The sequence below is a fragment of the Pan paniscus genome, chromosome 20, assembly GCF_029289425.2.
Source record: "Pan paniscus chromosome 20, NHGRI_mPanPan1-v2.0_pri, whole genome shotgun sequence".
NCBI classification, from domain to species: domain Eukaryota; kingdom Metazoa; phylum Chordata; class Mammalia; order Primates; family Hominidae; genus Pan; species Pan paniscus.
In genome coordinates, this window is record NC_073269.2 from 39,783,619 (window position 1) to 39,803,452 (window position 19,834).

General features: G+C 55.8%; 1 protein-coding gene across 7 annotated transcripts; it reads left to right on the forward strand.

The window, feature by feature from the left end:
* The first annotated feature begins 512 nt into the window (after window positions 1-512).
* Window positions 513-19,540, forward strand: KCTD15 (potassium channel tetramerization domain containing 15). 7 transcript variants are annotated; one of them, XM_063599548.1, is made up of 9 exons: window positions 519-664; window positions 1,939-2,066; window positions 2,344-2,442; window positions 3,270-3,386; window positions 4,092-4,184; window positions 4,788-4,963; window positions 10,565-10,709; window positions 14,937-15,242; window positions 16,570-19,540. In XM_063599548.1, the coding sequence occupies exons 5-9, from the start codon at window positions 4,119-4,121 to the stop codon at window positions 16,726-16,728; spliced, it is 852 nt and encodes a 283-aa protein (XP_063455618.1). In that variant the 5' UTR covers window positions 519-664; window positions 1,939-2,066; window positions 2,344-2,442; window positions 3,270-3,386; window positions 4,092-4,118; the 3' UTR covers window positions 16,729-19,540. The 7 variants fall into 7 exon arrangements, with proteins under 7 accessions (XP_034800297.1, XP_063455618.1, XP_063455619.1 ...); XM_063599549.1 differs by lacking the exon at window positions 3,270-3,386; XM_063599547.1 differs by lacking the exon at window positions 3,270-3,386 and having other exon boundaries at window positions 2,347-2,442.
* The last annotated feature ends 294 nt before the right edge of the window (window positions 19,541-19,834 follow it).

A 19,834-nucleotide genomic window follows, 5' to 3' on the forward strand; every position in this document is an offset into this window, starting at 1 on the left:
CTGGCCGCGGCCCCGGCGGGAAGGCGCGGGCTTCGGGAGAGGCGGGTGGGGATCGCCCGGCGAAAGGGGGGGAAACGGCGCGTTTTTGTCGCCAGGCGCGGGCGCGCGGAGCTAATTGCGACTCTAATCCTCTGCCCCGCGGCGCAGCCGAGCCCCGAGCCAGGAGTCGCCGCGCGCGCCCGTTCGCGCTGGGTAATTTGGGGCCGGATCGCTGCCCTTTGCGTCCGGGCTGGGCCGCGGCGAGGCGCTGGCTAGGGGCTGGAGTGGGGGGCTGGTTTTCTCTCCAGCAATCGAGGGAGGCCGCCGGAGAGAGAGGAGGGAGGAGAGGAGGTGGGAGCGGCGGGAGGGCAGCCGGAGAGCGGCGCGAAGAGGAGGCGGCGGCGGCGGAGGCGGCGGCCGCGAAGAGGGGAGGAGGCGAGGCGAGGGGAGGGTGGGGAGGGGAGGCCCCGGCGCGCCGCGCCGCGAGGGGCCGCGCGAAGCGGGGGCCGGGGCGGGAGGGGTGGGTGGGGGGAGGGTTGGGGGCGAGAGAGAAAGTAACTCAAGGACGAGACCGGAGCGACCCGCGCAGCGAGCATAGGCGGCGAAGCTGCGCCCGGCGCCCGAGACCGGCAGCTGCGTGGGGCGGGGGCTGCGCCCGAGCCCGATCTGCCGCTCCGGCTCCGAGGTAAGCTCAGCGCGGGCGGCCACCGCTCAGAGCCGCGCACCCCTGCCCCGAAGTGGCTGCGATACCGAGAAAGTCGCCCGGCCAGGGTTCGGACCTGGGCGGGGGCGGCCGCTTTGTCCCTCTGCTGGGCGGCGGGAGCTGGCGGCGCGGGGGCGCCCAGCACAAAGGCCTGGTGCAAGAGTGGGGTTGCCCACGTGGGCTGGTCCTGGCCGCGGGTGGACCCTCCCCACGCGGGCGGTCTCGGAGCTTCCTGCCGCGCGGTGTGTGTGTGTGTGTGTGTGTGTGTGCGTGCGTGTGTGCGCGCGCGCGCGCTTGTGGAGGTCCCCGCACTCTGGCCCCTGTTCTGGGCCGAGCGCCCTGCAGTGCTGGCGAGTTTCCGGGGTCAGAAACGGGCTCACGCAACTGGGGCTTCGGGATGCACAAGGCCCGGCTTGGCGCCCAAAATCAGAGAAAGAAAGTCTCCAGTGGGACAGATGTGCGTCCTCTGACGCCCACCCCACGAGTCCGAAACCTGGCAGGAGGGGCTGTCGCGCTGGTGGTGGTCCCGGGCGCGCAGGGTTTGGGGCTGGGAGAGGGGCCGCGATGAGAGGGATCGCCGCCTGTAGATCCGGTTCCCCGCTGCCCGCCCGCACCCCCTGACCTGGACGCGCGCACCCGGCACACACTCGCAAACACACCCGGGGGCGGACCCCCGCCGCTGCAGCGCCTTTCTGTCTTCCGGCGGCCCCCACCCGCGACTGCAGAAAGATAAGCTTCAAGTTTTCGCTCCGTATCTCAAATGTGCATGAAGGAATTTAACTGCACGAGTGAATAACAGCATTAGTTTCAATTAATTTTTTTTTAATCCCGGCAACAATAAACTTTGAGAACAAAAGCGCTTTTACGTCCTTAATTAGGCGAGCTTCCCATCTGTGGTCTCCAAGTGTCTGCCTCTTGATTTAACTTTGTCCCCGCCCCGCCTCCGCGGCAACCCCTCCCAGCCCAGCCCGGCGCTTCGGGTGCCGCGGCCACCCCGCCCCGCGGCGCCTCCAGCCTTGGCCCAAGCCGTCTCCCGTCGCCCCTAAGTTCACACCGGCCGGCTGGCTCCGCGGCGGAGGCGGGGGGGGTGGTGGGGAGGCTGGCGCGCACCAGGTGGCCCGCCTGCCTCTCCGGGGCCACCCCTGGGACAATTGTGCAGGCCCCCAGGACTTTCGCCCCGGGCCAGCGCCCTGAGTGCGGAGCCGAGGGGAGCTCGAGAGGCGCCTTCTGTTTACCTTTTATGGTTAAAATAACAGCTTAGCAAAGAAGCGACTTCACGAAGAAGCGATTTAGTGAAATCGTCTCAAGCTGCCGCAGCTCAGCCAGTTTAATCACCCCCAGAGAGCCGAACAACTGCGAGCGCAATGGGACACAAAATCATTTTGTGTGTAAATGAGCGTGGCATTCTGCTCACTTCTCTCTGCTCGGGCGGGCGGGGCTCGGCGGCGGGCGGGCAGGGACCCGGGTCTCCCGCCGCAGCTGGAGAAGCGGGTCACTACCGGGCCAGTTTGGAAACCTGTGGGCCCTCCCGACCGCTATCGCTGAGGCCCCTGCAACAGGCGGGCCAGGGCGCACTGGGGCTGGGTGGTGGGTTTGATGCTGGTGCTGGTGGAATGAACTTGTATCTCTCACTGCACCCACTTTTGTGCTTCTGACTTAAGCAGTGGTCTCGGAAAGAGGGTCGTGGTCCCGCACGGATGCGCTTGTTGGGGGAAACCTTGGAGATTCACGGCAAGGCGTAAAGCCTGGGGCTTCCAACGGTAAGTTTCTGGCTTGCCATGAACATCAGGTTGTGCTTGGGAGGGAAAAGGGGCTAGGAACAGAGTGGAGCGGCTTCTGTGATGCAGGCTTGGTGTTCACGTCACTTTGGAATAGTGTCCTGGTATTGGGGAAAACATCTTGCAGTCCGCTTTGATAGAATTTCAGCCAGAATTCCTTCCTGTTCAGTTTATCCTCAGCGCGTCTTCCCTTCTGACTCCTCCCCCAGCAGAGCCTCCTAGGGCAGGATAATCCATTCCTGAGGTCTGTTTTGGTTCTCAGAACTCCTTGAGCTAAGTGACCTGGTTTTGTTTTTTTAAGCTTCTAGAACTCAGGAATGCCAAAAGCAGTGGATTCTGAGTCCACAGGCCCCAGTGAGGGTATATATTAAACATCACTGTCTGCCCATTGCAACCTCCCACCCCAGTTTTATGTCAGGAAACTTGCCTGGGCACTCAGGGAGAGCAACCTTGCTTACATTTGCAGGATTTGATTCTCGTTGGATTAAAATTGGATATTGAATTTCAAGGCACAAATTTTGATCCCAGAGTTTTAATGGGAAAAAGCAATCCCATGGGTCCCAAGAATTTCAAGTGGTTTCTCTCTTAAAGGTTAAACCTTCGAGAGACGTCCAGGGTAGGTTTGTGGAAGCCAGTGTCTGTGGATGTGTGAAGGGGGGTGACTATTCACGTGCAAATCTCCTCTTTCCTCCCTTTTGAGACAGCTGTAAATCAGTGAACGGGGCTGCAGAATTCTTCCCCTCCTGCATAGGGCCTGCAAAGCGCCCCTGGGTGTGGCTTCCAGGGACTGAGGGACAATCTTATTTCAGGTGACTACGGCACAGAGGAGAGTTACTGAGTGCCTCTGGGGAGCAGCAGTAGAAAGGGTCCATTGGCTGATCTGCTTGCTCTGTGCTTCCTCCTGGCCATCTCCTGATGCCTCGGGGGTATGTGATCCTGAGGGGTCTGGAATGCATTAGGCATGGACAACACCACTCTGGGAGTCTGGGGAGAAACTGTGAGGTACAGACTAGGCAAACAAAGACAGGTTTTCTCTGCTATTGGGAGCCACAGAGAAGAGGTGGCTTCCCAAGTGACTTGCCCTCATCCGTGTGCCTGGACTTCTGCTGAACGGCTTCCCTGTGTCTGGCCAGATGCAAGCTGTATCTTATCACCATGGGGATGGTATTAAGAGAGGTCCTAGGTTCCCTGGCCCATGGAGGGTGAGGGGTGCTTTCTGAGCCTTGGTCCACAAGGCTGTTGCAAGAGGAGACACGCTTGGTAACATGGCTTGAAATGAAAATACCAGGAAAATCTGATTTGTTCTGAAATATTTTGGGGCAATAATGGTGAGCATATGTTTCAGTGCTGTCATTAGCCGAATTAGCAGACATGGAGCTGCCCAGAAAACACATGTGTGAGTGTGACTCTGTGTGCATGTATGTGTGTGTCATCTGCTACAGCCTGGAGGCCTGCTTTGGGGTGTGGAGACAGATAGAGAGATAGTGGCGGTGGAGTCAATCAGGGAGGGCCGCATGGACCTCGCAGGGTCTCAGAGAGCATGCAGAAAGGACAATTCTAAGTGTCTTTGACCCCATGGTAGATGACTATGAGGAATAAGCCTTCTCTGGTTTTGTCGATGCCTCCCGCAGATACTCTGGGCAGGGATGGAAGCCTAGATGCCTCACCGCAAGGAGCGGCCGAGCGGGTCCTCGCTTCACACACACGGCAGCACCGGCACCGCGGTGAGCCTGCAGGGTGGGCTCTTTCCCTTCTTCCCCAGCGCCTGTTTACTGGCTGTCCTTCCTTGGGGCCATGACACCCAACGTGGCTGTTGACTGGCTGTAGGATTATGTATTTTTGAAACAAAAATGCTCTTAATTTGATGTGAAATTTACTACATGTTTAAAACTCAACGCCTTAGGTGCTGAGGAAGTCACTAATTTAGAGGTGTCTCGTTACTGAGACAAACTTGCAAAAAACCCCTGAATCCCAATTCACAAATTGGTGATTCGTTTGTCAGGGGATATTTCACATCTAACACATAAGCCCACGACCTTTAATTAGAATTTTGCAGTTTGTTTTATGCCCCTGGAGGCTGACACCTTGAAAAATTTTTTTTCTTGATTTCTTATTGCTAATAAGCATCTTTCTTTTTCCCTCTGGTACTTTGAAGAAAATGATGCAAATACACTTAATTACAGTGGTGGCCATAATTTGTCAGCTGAATATGTGATCAGGCACGGGCAGAAGTGATCTGATTAGATCTGTGATCACACTCTCAATAAAGGGAGTGCATGGCTGTGTTGTGGAGAAACTCTTGTGTTCCGCTTTGTTTCCATCTCTAGGAGGGAGGAAACATGTCCCGGCTGTCTCTCACCCGGTCGCCTGTGTCTCCCCTGGCTGCCCAGGGCATCCCCCTGCCAGCCCAGCTCACCAAGTCCAATGCACCTGTGCACATCGATGTGGGCGGCCACATGTACACCAGCAGCCTGGCCACGCTCACCAAGTACCCTGACTCCAGGTAAGAGTAAGCCCCTTGAAACATCAGGCATGTGTGGGTCAGGGCAGTATCTGTAATCTGCTGCCTAGGGGGTGGGGTCTCTCCCCACTGTCACTCCACCCACCAGGGTCTCCAGGGTGCACAAGCTGACACAGCCTGAGGGAGCTAGGGTTGGGGAGTCCAAGTCTGACTGTTGAAAGCTGCTATGCACAGAGGCTTGTGACCCTGACTTGGCGGCATTGGTAGTGCAAGGTGGAGCTCCTGACCCACCTGCAGGGGACTAGGGCTTATTCAGAGCCAGCCCAGCCTGAGCCTGCCGGCAGCGGGCAGGGGAGTCTCACGTACAGCGTGCTGGGGAGTCTCACGTACCTTCAAGTCTCACGTGCAGCAGGCTGGGGAGTCTCACGTACCTTCAAGGTTCCTCTGGAGGGAGACTTAGGCCTGGCCCCTGCAGGGGGTCATTTGTGAGTGATACTGAGTAGGTAAGTCTTGGGGGCATGGGGGTGGGTATTTAATCCTATTTTCTATTCCACCCCTGGGAAATTCACAAGGGGAGGGAGGAGGAGCTGTGGTGAGCTGCAGTGTGCCATCTTTGTCATTTTCGGTGGCCACTGCTGGGCCCTAGAGGCTAGCAGCAGGCTTCCCTTGGAGCTGGTGCTGCAGTGACTAGCTAGGAATGAATCACATACCTCATCAGTGGATAAAGGGTCTCTGGCCAGGACCCTGGTTGGGGGCTCACAGGCACCCTCCATGCTGCTGAACTTACAGGCTGCCCAGGCCCTTGGGCCTGCGAGAGGTTTGGGGTGCTGGGTGCTGCCAACTCTCCTGCTCTTCCCTGCAGGGTGTTTCTCTCCTGGGTGAGGGACCTGCTTTCCCCGTTGGCACGGCAGCAGGGCTGACCCGAGTTAGGGTGGGTCTTGAGCAGCTTGCTCAGCCGAGGATGTTTGCTCCTGGCACAGAGAGGCGGTCATCGCTCCCCTGGGGCTGCTGAAGGCTGAGCGTGGGAGGGCCAAGGCTGTGGGCATCACCCCTGTGTTATGCATTTGAAATAACAGGAGGAGTTAATTAATCCCCCAGATACTGAGGGATCATCTCTGGGGAGCATACACAGCAGGCTGCATTGTCACCGGTGTGGTTCCTCAGAGCAGGGAGGATGGTAGTGCGCGGAGGTGGCTTTCCAAGCCTGTTGGGGCTGCAGGGGCGCCTGTGCAGGGGCAGGCATGGTCCCTTGAGGAGGAAAAACTGGAAATGGGTGCAGTGTCTAGTTCCAAATTCGGAGAGTCTAGGGTACAGATGGTGACTGGTGTTCCAGTACCCCAGGTGGACAGAGACTCAGCCTGGGGCCCTGTGGCCTTGGGGCTTGTGGCGTGGGGACAAGAGCCAAGGGGCCAGGTCAGCAGTGTTGGCCTGTGTGCTCACTCACAGAGCCCTGTCTAGGATGGGAGATAGATTCTGCTTATTTAATTTCCATTTTGCCTTCTGCGGCATTTCTGAGTTGTTTGAGATAGATCATCCCTTAATCGGTTGACGACGTTTGTGAGTGAAATTCATAAAACCTTTGCCCACAACCCTGTCTGAAGAGTTTCCTGAAATCAGAGAGTTGCCTGTCTGGAGTAATCACAGCCCAGGCCCTGGGGAAGGCGGGTGGGAGAGGCTTCTCATTCTGGGCTCTTGGCTGCTGCCTGAGAGCAGGAGGGCAGGGGGCCATCTCCCCCCACCCAGCCCCACTGTGCTGCTCACCCATTGCTTTGTTCTGCTGTGGGATGTGCTCTCATGGGGAGCTAGGGCCCCTGTGGCCCTGTGATCTGGCACTTGGGACCCTCCTGGTGTGCCCAAGGGGTGGCAGTCTATGTTCGTTCTTCCCCAGGGCTGGGGCTCAAGGTGAATCTGTTGTTCTGCCTGGATGGCCTCTGGCTGCTGTGGGGGTGCTCTGTAGGCCTGAAGCTTTGGACTAGAGGTCAGGGATGGCTGACCTGCAGGACAATCAGGGGACAGGGGGCCAGGGGGGCCTGAGAAGTGGGTCAGGCAGCTGTGCTGGCAAGAGCCCCTCAGATCTCTCTTGTCCTTCTTGTAGTGGATTATTATAATATAAGCAGTTTTCTACCAATTCTGGAAAAAATCAATCTCACCTAGTGTCACTGATCTAGGAGACACCTGGAGATGGAGGACTAAGAGTGCTGTGGTCCTCAGGGGGTTTCTGGATGGTGAAGATGACCTGCCCTAGGCAGCATTGTAAAAGCTGGGACCTCTACCCTCGGCTCCCCTGAGAACTCTGCCTGAGCCTCTGGGTCTCGGCGATTGGGGTGGCCTGGGTGCTGGAGAGTCTCGTGCTGGGTGACTCCTCTGGTCTGCCTAGGAGCAGTCACTGGTCCTCACCTGAGACAGCCGAGCACAGCCGGGGCTGGGAGTGGATTCCCTGGGCCGGCCCCCTTGCTGGTGTCCTGCCTGCTTGACCCCCGTTAGCTGCCGCCATGACAGCCACACTCTGACATCCATCCTGACTATGGGAAGCATCAAATGAAGATGGCCGGGAGCTTCAGAACTCTTAAAACCTGGTGCCTGAAACAGCCAGGAAATTGGAGCCAGAGCTTAAAAAAAAAAGGAAATAAACAAGAAGAGGAAGGCCATCCTGATGCTCCCCCTTGTGCACCCAGGGCGGGTGGTTGGAGGCATCTTTTCTGCCCCTGAGGGTCCCACCTGCTGCAGCGTGAACTGGCCACCTAATTCCATGGAGGACTTCAGAAGCCGGCCCCTCAAACCCTGCAGCCTCTCTCAGAGGGTGGCCTGGGCCATTTTCCACAGGGAACGTGGAGCCCCTGACAGAGCTGGGAACTCATACCTGCAGGGCTGAGAATGGCTGGGGGCTCCTCCATGGTGATTATCCTCACCTTTCCTCAACCTGCTAACGTCCTTGGCAGCCTCAGACGCCGAGGGCATGAAAGGCCTCTGTCCTGGAAGAGGCAGTACAGCTGCCGCTTGATCCAGGAGCCTATACTGAACCATGGAAAGATCTAGAATCAGCCTGTCCTGAAATAAGGCAGATGGAAAACCTTCTAAACTTGGACCGATGAGACAACCTAGAACCCATCCAGCCCTGGAATGTGGGTGCATCAGGAGTCTTCTAGACCCAACAGGACCAGCTAGAGCCTCAGCCAGACCTGACGTCAGAAGGGTTGGGAACTCAGCCAGGCCTAGAATGCTGCCTGCTTACATGGACTTTGGAGCTCCACTGGGAAGGGTGGGGAGAGTTCCCAGGGAGGCCGAGGGTTTGGATCTGCTGACTCACCTTGGATGTAGCTCTTACTTCCCACCGGTGCCGCACATGGACCTCAGCCACCTGCCAACCACTGCCCATGGTATCTGGCAGCCTGGGCCAGACCCATCTGTCTCCAGGAATGCTGGGTGGCCCTCACTCTGACATCTGGACGCCCACGCTCTGCTAGGCCAGGTCCTAGGGCCTTTGTAACTGGAGCCAGCTGTGGAACCCACAGCCTTTCCAGCAGGGGCTGTGACCTGCAGTGCCATTGTCACCAGGCCTAGGGGGTTGACAGGGCTCATCGGCCTTTGGAGCTCTGAGATGAGTTGTATCTGGGTGGCTGCAGCTCTGGGTCCACAGACTCGGGCTCACAGCAGACTCTGACCTCCCCATGCCCATCCACGAGACAGCCTTGCCCTTTTCTTTCTTTCTTTTAAGCGACAGCGTTTGTCTTTCTTGGCCAGTCTGGAGTACGTGGTGTGATCTCGGCTCATTGCAACCTCAAACGCATGGACTCAAGTGATCCTCCCACCTCAGCCTCCCAAGTGGACTACAAGTGCATGCCACCATACCCAGCTAATTTTTAAATTTTTTGTAGAGATGGGGTCTTGCTGTGTTGCCTAGGCTGGTCTCGAACCCCTGGCCTCAAGCAATCCTCTACCTTAGCTTCCCAAAGTGCTGGGATTACAGGTGTGAACCACGGTGCCCAGCTAAACCGTGCCCTTTATACTACCCTGCTAGGACAGAAACCTGCACCGTGTTCCCAGAGACTCCATACCCGGGCAGACCATCATGGCTGATGCATTGAGTGTGCTGGGCCATCAGAGCATAGGATGGTGTGGACGGGAGGCCCTGAGGGCAGACTTGGGGGCTCTGACTCCCTCAGCTCCTGCCCAGCTAGTGTGTCCTGGGTGCAAGTGGCAGTGGGGCAGGGCCCTGGAGGCGGCTGACTTGGAGTGGGCAGAGGAGTGGGCTGCTGTTGGAACAGGGGGCATCCCTGCAGGGGTCCCTGCTGGTGCAGGCAGAGAGTGAGGGGCTTAGGCTCCAGATTGTGTGCAGGCCGGGCTGGGAAGCCTAGGTCCCAAGTTGGAGCTACTGTTCTCCCAGCTGTGCAGAGAAGCTGCCATCTTGGCAGGGTCCAGCTGGGCAGGAGTGTGGCCCTGCCTGCTGAAGGATGTGGTTGGTGCTGCCTTTGGGGAAATGATGCCAACTTCCCTCCTGTTCCCAAACCAAGCCCTTGGCTACTCCCACCCCTCTTTAGGGTTCCTAGTTATCCCTAGCTCGACCTGGGGTCTGCCAGGGCAGTTGCCAAACCAGAGCTGGCCACCCTGGGCACTGGGGAGGTGGTATCAGCCCTGGCTCTGAGGCCTGGCTCCTTCTCCCCGGAGTGGACAGGGACAGGCATCAGGGGCTCCCCAAGACCCTTCTCCTGGTCTTGCATTTGTTAGAACCATTGCCCTTCAGAGGACAGGGTACCGGCACCTGCCTTCTCTCCAGTCCCCATCCGCCACCACTAGGTGTGGTGTGCATACGCTCTGGCATGTGTGCACATATGTATGCACTGTGGTGCATGTGTGTGCATGGTTTCTGTGTGCGTACACACTGGCGTGTGTGTATGCCTGTGTTGTGGCATGTGTGCAAGGGCCCTGTTGCATGTGTGTGCTGTGGACACTTGCCATCCCTCCTGTCTGCCTCTGTTTCTCCCTGTGGGCTCCCTGAGTGAGCGGCAGTGGGGGATTTGTGCCGTCATGTCTCTGGGTGCCTGGTGTTGACAGGTGTGTGTCCTTTCCTGGATGTGTCTGGATCTGCGTGATATGTGTGTGTTGGGAAGGAAGGGACCATGTGACCCTGTGCCTGTTGCACAGGCCTGTTGTGTCTCACACTCGTTTACATGGGTTGGGTGGGGAGGATGTATGTCCTGGCTCGTTTACTGGGTGTGTGGCTGTTGGCCGGGGTGTTGGATGGTTCATGTGCATTTTCTGGGTGGGTCTATCTGGCAAGGGTGTGTGCACCAGGCCTGTGACCAGCTGGTTTGTGTGTAGGGGATAAGGTGCCTGTGTCTTGCTATAGCTTTCCAGGCCTGTAACATAACGTGTGTTGGCAGGCTGGTGTGTACAGCTGGGTGTGTCCCTCTCTGGCTGTGACTTGCGGGTGTAGGCAGGATGTGTGGTGTGTCCTGTTAACTGTAGCCTGGCTGCCCCAGGTGTGTGCAGATGTTGTCAGGCCTGGAACAGTTCCAGAGTCACCCATGTCAGGTCCCTCGCCCCTCCAGCCGTGTGGGCCCTCAGGAGTGGGGGCGGGGTGTGGGAAGACAGGCAGACTTGTCCCCATCCCTTCAGACATCCCACCTCGCCTGTCTCTCCCAGGATAAGCCGCCTCTTCAATGGCACTGAACCCATCGTCCTGGACAGTTTGAAGCAACATTATTTCATTGACCGGGATGGGGAGATTTTCCGCTACGTCCTGAGCTTCCTGCGGACGTCCAAGCTGCTGCTTCCAGATGACTTTAAGGTAAGTCCGTGGCTGGTGGCCCCCCTGCACTGCCTGTGTGATGGCATTACACAGGGGACGCTGTGACTTAATAAATGGACCCCTGGTTGTCATGGTAACCATAAAAAGTTAAACGATGAAGCCGAGGGCTAAACCAGTTTTTCTAAACTAATTTTGTTTTCTCACATTTTTAGCTTATTTATCAGGGTATATAACAACAATCAAGCTGCAGAACGTATCCCAGCTGAACATTTGTCGTGTTTAAGAATGGGCGCGTGCCAGCGTTGTAGTAGTTAGAGGTTCATAAATCTGTTCCATCGGCTAGGTGCAGTGGCTCATGCCTGTAATCCCAGCACTTTGGGAGGCCAAGGTGGGTGGATCACTTGAGGTCAGGAGTTCGAGACCAACTTGGCCAACTTGATGAAACCCCATCTCTACTGAAAATACAAAAATTAGGCCTGACGCGGTGGCTCACGCCTGTAATCCCAGCACTTTGGGAGGCCGAGGCGGGTGGATCACCAGGTCAGGAGTTTGAGACCAGCCTGGCCAAGATGGTGAAACACCATCTCTGCTAAAAATAGAAAAATTAGCCAGGCGTGGTGGCAGGCCTGTAATCCCAGCTACTCGGGAGGCTGAGACAGGAGAACCACTTGAACCCAGGAGGCAGAGGTTACAGTGGGCCGAGATTGCGCCACTGCACTCTAGCCTGGGTGACAGAGCAAGACTCCGTCTCAAAAAAGAAAGAAAAGGACGGCTGTAATTAGACTTCAAAAAATAAAGTATAAAAAGAAAAATGCAAAAATTAGCTGGGCATGGTGGCGGGTGCCTGTAATACCAGCCACTTGGGAAGCTGAGGCAGGAGAATCTCTTGAACCCAGGAGGTGGAGGCGGAGGTTGCAGTGAGCCGAGATCACGTCACTGCACTCCAGCCTGGATGACGGAGCAAGACTCTGTCTCAAAAAAAAAAAAAAAAAAATCTGTTCTGTGTTGGGCAATTTGCAGGGAGAAAAGCCCTGATGACCAAACAGATACCCTTTAAACAAAAGGTTAACTCCCAGGTCTCAGGGTGAGCCCGTCAGGGCAGGTGACCTCGTTCCCTAGGTCATGCCTCAGTGCTGAGCGCCTCCCACATGTCAGGGACTCTGGGAGGAAGGAAACTCAGGCCTGGGGTACACTGGCATGTATTAATACTAGCAAATGTCTGTCCTTCCTTCCTTCATTCCTTCCTCTATCCAGAGGACCAGTAGCCCTGGGGCCTTGTCTTTCATCCAGCTCAGTTACTGAGTGCCAGCCTCTGAATTCAGGCTGAAAACAGTGAAACACACGCACTAGGACCTGCCCCACAACACTTAACAGTCTAGCGGGCAGACAGATACTGAACTTGAAGTCCATGTGACCTGGGCTGGGCGGGTTTGAAAGAAATGATGTTCATCTGGGTGGTGAAGGCAGAACGGGGCCAAACAGGTGTGAGGGCCTTGGTGCAGGGGATGGAGGTGGCAGATGGCTTGATGCATTCCAGAACTGGAAAGAAGGTGTCAAGCCTGGAGCTTTATGGACTGGGAGGGGAAGGTCAGGAAAGGAGGCTGCTGTTTGATGTCAGGACCTTGGCGGGTGGCCCAGTGCCTGGCATTTAACTCTGAATGCAGTGGAAGGGGTGTGTGCAGGGGAAGGGCAGTCAGATCTGCAAATTGGGAAGATCTCTCTGGCTGTTGGGTGGGGAAGAAGGCAGAGAGGGGTGGGGGTGGGTGCAGTGAGGCAATTATGGATGAGGCCCCTTCCCCAGGCCAAGGGAGGCTGGGTGGAGGCTTTGGATGGACCAGGATGGAGATAGAGAAGATGGAGCAAGGTGGCACATCAGACTTCTGTTTACTACTGGCACAGTGGCTCACTTGGTCATCCCAGCACTTTGGGAGGCCGAATGGGGAGGATCCTTTGAGGCCTGGAGTTCAAGACCAGCCTGGGCAACATAGCGAGATGCTGTCTATACAAATTTGTTTTTTAATTAAAAAAGGCCGGGTGCGGTGGCTCACACCTGTAATTCTAGCGCTTTGGGAGGCCGATTTAGGTGGATCACCTGAGGTCAGGAGTTCGAGACCAGCCTGACAAATATGGTGAAACACCATCTCTACTAAAAATACAAAAATGAGCCGGGCATGGTGGTGTGCACCTGTAGTCCCAGCTACTCGGGAGACTGAGACAGGAGAATTGCTTGAACCCAGGAGGCGGAGGTTGCAGTGAGCTGAGGTCGCACCACTGCACTCCAGCCTGGGCGACAGAGCAAGGTTTCATAAGTAAATAAATAAACTTTACTTGTAAAGTTTTTTAAAAGTAATTTATTTACTTTTCATAAGTAAGTAAATAAGCAAGCAAGCTGCAAAAGCACGTGGTTATGGTAGTGTAAAGGGCCTCTTGCAGGTGCCCCGGGACTTGTGGCTTGAATTCTGAGTTGGTAAGTTGAGGCCCGGGGTGGACCAGGCTGTGGGAGTGGGGTTTCTGCCCCCACATGGGAGAGCTGGTGGGGCATCAGACGGAGAAATTCTGGGCCATGACAAAAGATGGGGTTGTCTGTCATGCAGTTGTCATTTAAAATCTCAGGAGAATGGCCAGGAGAGGTAGCTCACACCTGTAATCCCAGTGCTTTGGGAGGCCAAGGCAGGAGGATCATTTGATCCCAGGAATTCCAGACCAGCCTGGACCTTGTGTCTACAAATAATAATAATTATTATTATTATTATCCTGGCATGATGGCTCATGCCTGTAGTCTCAGCTGCTCGGGAGGCTGAGTCAGGAGGATCCCTTGAGCCTGGGAGTTCAAGGCTGCAGTGAGCTATGATCACATCACTGCACTCCAGTCTGGGCTACAGAATGAGACCCTGTCTAAAGAAAATAAAATAAAAATCTCAGGAGCAAGTGAGAGTGGAGAGAGCAGAGGCCCAGGATAGAGCCCTGAGGAGCCCTTGCATGGGGCAGGAGAGGCAGGATGGGCCACTGACCGATGACAGGCCCAGAGGTCAGGGTTAGAATCTAGGCCTCCCTCCAGGCGGTTCCAAAAGCCAGGACCAGCAGGTGGAAGGGACTTAGGGCCTGTAGGTCAGGGGGCTGGGCTTCCTTGCCTCTTCCTCAGGCATGAGTCATGGGACCTATGGGACCTTGGCCATTCCCAGTGGGGTGGGTGTGTGTGAGCGTGTATGGTGTGCATATGTGGCCCAGGACATGGGGCCAGTATCAGTGCCTGAGGGACAGTCTGTGCGAGGCTGCTTAGCCCAGAAGGGGGCTGCCTGGCAGGGGGCGGGCTTCCCCTCCCTGGACACTTTATCACACTCTGCCTGTTTGGGCAGGGGCTGGACCAGGCACTTGGCACATCTTGCATCCTTTGATCCTCACTTTCATTCTCTGAGCTGGTTGTTTATGTCCATTTTATACATAAGGGAACTGAGGCCGGGCACAGTGGCTCACGCCTTGGGAGGCCGAGGCAGGTGGATCACATGAGGGCAGGAGTTCAAGACCAGCCTGGCCAACATGGGAAAACCCCATCTCTACTAAAAACATAAAAGTTAGCCGGGTGTGGTGGCAGGCACCTGTAGTCCCAGCTACTCGGGAGGCTGAGGCACGAGAATTGTGGAGTTTGCTGTGAGCCAAAATCGAGCCACTGCACTCCAGCCTGGGTGACAGAGAGAGTCCATCTCAAAAAAAAAAAAAAAAAAAAAAAACTGAGACGCTCAGTTAGTGAGGTATAGAGGTTTAGAGGTCTCAGGGCAGGTTGATGATGAAGCTGAAAATCTGACCCAGGCAGGCCTGGCTGGAGAAGAACTTTTTTTGCTTCCGGGTAGGCTGTGAGCTCCTAGGCCCGGCTGCCCTGTGCTCAGCATGATCTCTTCTCTCGGTGGGATTCTAAGGCAGCAGCAGGTCCCCAGGCATAGGCACAGCCTCGTCCTTTAGTGGAGCTTCCAGGTCTTTCCATGGGGAGGCTTCACTGCCCAGTGCCTGGGGCCAGATGGAAGGGCTCAGGGGGGCTGGCACAGGTGCACATCAGCGGCTGCCCTTGGGACAAGGCTAGGTTCTTTATACTTGCAAACCACTCAGTTGCCCCATCTGTACAATGGGTGCAACCGGCCCAGTCCACACAATACCCTGCGAGTCGCAGTTCCTGCAGAATTGGTTGGAACCGGCAGGCCGCCTCCCCTCTCCCCCTTCCCCCACCGCTCCTACTCCGACACCTACATCAACACCCTGTGCGCCTGTCCCCAGGACTTCAGTTTGCTGTACGAGGAGGCGCGCTACTATCAGCTCCAGCCCATGGTGCGCGAGCTGGAGCGCTGGCAGCAGGAGCAGGAGCAGCGGCGCCGCAGCCGGGCCTGTGACTGCCTGGTGGTGCGCGTCACGCCCGACTTGGGCGAGCGGATCGCACTCAGCGGCGAGAAGGCCCTCATCGAGGAGGTCTTCCCCGAGACCGGAGACGTCATGTGCAACTCCGTCAACGCCGGCTGGAACCAGGACCCCACGCACGTCATCCGCTTCCCGCTCAACGGCTACTGCCGGCTCAACTCGGTACAGGTGAGGGCTGCACGCTGCCCCCTCCTCGCCGCACCCCTGGCGTCCGCGGAGCCCTCCAGGGGCGGAGTGAGCTGGAGGGAGGCGCGATCCCTGAAATGGTGAAGCCCTCCGTGCCATCCTGCAAAAAAGGCAACAATGTGTCGATGCATAATTTATGTCCCTCTCATAATTAAATGATGGCGCCTGGGGGATGGACTTAAAAAAATCGATCTGTACTTTCCCCCCCCCCCCCCAAAAGGATGTTCTATAAAAATGGCCCAGAGTATTTTCAACAAAGCGTGCTTCATTTGACACCCAGAGTCTGACTTTGGATTCGAACTAAACCCAGGCAACAGGCGAGGCAGGACAGAGGCTGAGTGGAAAGGTGGCCTGGAGCCCCTTCCCTATCCCTGCTGACCTGGGAGTCGCAGGCACCCACCAGCTGCCAAGAGAATCCCTGGACCGGCTCTTCCTGGATGGGTCCAAGAATTGGACAGCTCAGATGGAGTGAGGGCCTATTTGCCAACAGCTCTTCGCAGACCCAAGAGCTTGGCACATTTCCGGGTTAGGGTGGAATGGGCTTTGCAGGGAAGAGGGCCCCCTGTGCACGCATTCCACAGCCTGTCGGTCAGAACTTGCTAGTTGCAGGAGACGGGTGTTACACGCAGTCATCAGACCTCACCCTCACAGAGGCACAAACCCACATAGTTGTGGACGCCTGTGACTTGCTAGTTGCAGGAGACGGGTGTTACACGCAGTCATCAGACCTCACCCTCACAGAGGCACAAACTCACATAGTTGTGGACGCCTGCAGAGACTCAAATATTGAGAGGACTTCTCCTTTTTCTCTCCCTCCAGAGCTCCCACAAGCTGATGCACCCCCAGGCTTCAAACCACCTGGAATGCACAGCTCAGGGAAGCTGGTGGATGCCTAGAGGCTGAAGGACAGGGAACTCTCCATTATTGGGGCAGGACTCAGGGAGGACACTTGGGGCCATGTGTCTGGAGAGAGGGCATAGGTTACACCCTACAGAATAAAGAAGGGACCCAAAGCCTCTTTTTGCCTCCCGGAATCAAGGCCCTGAGGGCAGCAGGATGGTGGCCTGGGTGGGGTCGTCCAACTAGGTTTGCTAACCTGAGGGGTCACTGGGCCTGGCCACTTCTGTCCCTCTGGTGGTGGAACCCAGCACGTGGTTCTGTAGGGACCTTTGTCAGTGAGCAAGACTGAGATCGTCACAGGAGAAGGTGCCCTTGCTGGCTGCCCCAGCAGGCACCCACCTCCCTGCCAGGCCAAGCCAGGTGTCCTGTTGCAGCTTGGCCTTGATGACCTCTGTTTCTTCCTGGGCAGGTCCTGGAGCGGCTGTTCCAGAGGGGTTTCAGCGTGGCTGCATCCTGTGGGGGCGGTGTGGACTCCTCCCAGTTCAGCGAGTATGTGCTTTGCCGGGAGGAGCGGCGGCCGCAGCCCACCCCCACTGCTGTTCGAATCAAGCAGGAACCCCTGGACTAGGCCCTGCTTCAATGCCCACCTGGGCCCCCCCAGGGACCTGGAAACAGTGCTGGGGAGTTCTGCCTGTGTATACTTGGCCGTGGGCATGAGACCGAGGGTGAGGCTGGAGGGTCCAAAGCTGGCCCAGCGAGCACCAGGGTCCCAGGTGTCATGGCAACAGAACGTGGGATGCTGGAGGCATGCCTGCAGAAGGACTGTTGATGTGACCCAAAGATACAGCGGTGGGATCTCTGCTGCCAGCTCTCCCAGCCCCTCAGCTTCCCAGCCTGGCGCAGCATCCTCTGAGGCCCCGGGGCCTGTTGGGGCGGGGTCGGAAGAGCCGTCTGCAGCTACTTCAGAGGAGCTGTTTATCCCTCTCCACGCGGGGCAGACTCTGGCGGGTCTCCTAGCGTCCGAGATGGCTTATTTTTCTACAGTATTTAAAATGGATGCAGCCCTAACTGCAAAAGTCAGAGAGGCTGACAAGGACCAACGCTTCTTTATCTGGTGCTCAGTTCTCAGTCGGACGTGCAGCATGGCTGCAGGGTGGACCAGCTGCCCGGCATTCAGGCCCAGATGCCTGCAGGGCTGGGGCTCTCTGGACAGATGCAGGGATGTGTGCTGCAGGGCTGCTGGGAGGAGAGTGGTGGGGGCCTGAGGGCTGAGTGACTCTGTAACCACCTGAGACCTTCACGTTTGCTGCCCTTGGGGGCTCAGGCTGCACTCCCCGGGTCACCTGACCTGCTGCCCAGGGGCTTCCGGTCCTGTCTGTGTGGACTGGCACCTGGGCTGCTGGAGAAGTCTCCTCCCGTTCGGACCAGCCTCAGGGCTGCACCTTACCTCAGGAATGGGCCCCACCATGAAGGGGCCCATCTGTCAGCAGCGTCTTCTAGGTCCCCAGCTCAGGGAGCCATCCCCAGCTCCAGTTTTCTCATGCGAATATGCACAGTTTTAATTAACGTTGTTACACTAGCCTGCCGATGAGACCCAGACACAGGCAGACCTGGCGCTCTTGACCCCCGATTCCAGTGAGGACTGGCCCTGAGGAGTCCTTGCAGACCTGCTGCCTCCCCCACAACAGGCCCAAAGATGGACCCCCCCTGGCCTTGTGACAGCTCCCCAAGTGTTCTCCGGTGGAGAAACTGCAGAGGACTGGTGGGCGGGGCTCCCCAGCCATCACCATCCTGTGTACAATGGCTGTAGACTTGTATATGGCTCCTTTAATATTGTAAAGATGCTGATGTACAATTGTCGTGCATTTGTGTGAACACATTGCGTTCCCAGTCCATGCCATAAATGATGCTCTCAAGCAAAAGACTGGAGGCTCTGTCCTGTGCAGAAGCAGCAGCCAGACTCCCGCATTCGATGTTGTGCAGGGAGGTTTGGGGGCGGAACGGATTCTTCCCTTGGATCCTTCAGTTCCCATCGAGGAATAACCCGCAGCAGTGGTGGAGGAAGGTCAGTGGCTGGGTCCTGAGCTTGGTGTTATTTATTGCATTTGGGTGCCTGTCCCCTCAGGGCAGCACAGATTCTGAATTCTGATTCACAGTCCCTAGCCAGATGGGAACTGGGAAAGAGACAGAAGGCGTCTGGGTGCTTTTGAACCCTGTCTCAAATGTTTGGGATTTTCTCTCTCACTATTCTTTGGTTGGGGATGATGTCCTCTTTAGACCCCCACGTAATGGTATGAGAAGGTGGCAGGCAGTGGCTCAGCCAGCCAGGGGGCACCGAGTCATGCAGCCAGCGTGAGACCTGCAGTTCACCTAAGCACAGAACGAGATCTCAGTATGCCTCCATGTAAACAGATTCACATAGGCCTCCAATTTCAATGAGACCTTTTGCATTTTTTCTCAAAGCCCTTATGTTCTAACCCATGAGAACCATTTTACCTGCCCTCTAAGGGCCACCAGCTTCGACCTGCCTCAGGGGACAGCAGCACAGACCAGTGGCTCCCTGTCCAAGGCCGCAGAGCAGACGCCATCCCACTGTACAATCGAATTTGCTGGACAAACTTGATAGGTTTCTCTGCTTAGCAACGAGCCTATAGTTAGTTGGCACATCTGCGTTTTGGCATCTGAGGCTCCCATCTGAGTGGAGGAGAAAGTGTTTATTAGCAAGGAAGTCTTGTGAAAACAGCTCGCTGCTGTGTATGTTTATGGATTTTTCTGATATAACAGCCAGCATGGTTACCGAGTGGTAGAGATTCTCGAACATTCTCAAACTCTCTTTTTGGGTAAATGATTGTGCTAAAAATAAAATTTATTAATAAAGAAGGGGAAAAAGGAGTAACTCTACCTGACTAAATGTTACTCTAATTTATTTATTTCTTTACTAATTAAGTAAAACCAGGAAGTATGATTTTACATCAACCAGAGAATTTCTGAATTTATAGGGAAACACTATGTTCCCATAATGATGCTATAATTCTAATATATCTAGTCCCCATAAACAGTAAGTACAAATTATCATTCCTTTAAAGCATTTTTACACTTCCTGGAATGAGTATATTATAAGCAATCTTTTGTCAAATGCCAGCCGTATAAATGTTACTTCTGCTCTTTGTAAACCTCAAAACTCATTATTCTTGATTATAAGCAACTGGACAGAACCATGCCAAAGCTTCCCAGTTTCCCACCAAACCCCTGCCAGTGAGTGCAGAGAACTCGCAAAGCCACAGCAGGCGGTCTCAGCCACCGTCCCGCTCACAGGGGCCCAATGCCAGGTCACAACACTAAGAATATCTTTCAAAAAATGTGTCTTTTTTTTTTTTTTTTTTTTAAAGCTACTGCTTGACTGTTCCTTAGAATAAATAAAGGATATTTTATAAATTACAGCTCTAGCCCTTGGTTTGTAATTCACGGAAGCAGCCACAATCAGGTACTCCAGCATTGGTCCTCGGGAACCACCACTCCCCACACTTGGGACCTGGTGTGGCTACTGAGTAGGACCTTAACATCCCAAGTCCCAAATCCCAGAGCTTCCTGATTTGAGGACCGACCAGAGAGCAGCAGCGTTGTCTCTAGGCGCTCAGTGCACATGCTGTTGGCAGATCTGGGGGCGAAGATGGTACAGGCATGGCCTCCCTTTACCTCTCCAGACCCCCAAGCCTGGACTCAAGTGTTCAGGC

Bases quoted from the DNA above. Each gene is read 5' to 3' on its own strand.
- KCTD15 (XM_034944406.3), top strand. From the start codon at position 4,119: ATGCCTCACCGCAAGGAGCGGCCGAGCGGGTCCTCGCTTCACACACAC. The intron at 4,964-10,564 runs GTAAGAGTAAGC...TGTCTCTCCCAG, and splicing joins ACCAAGTACCCTGACTCCAG to GATAAGCCGCCTCTTCAATG. The intron at 10,710-14,936 runs GTAAGTCCGTGG...GCCTGTCCCCAG, and splicing joins TGCTTCCAGATGACTTTAAG to GACTTCAGTTTGCTGTACGA.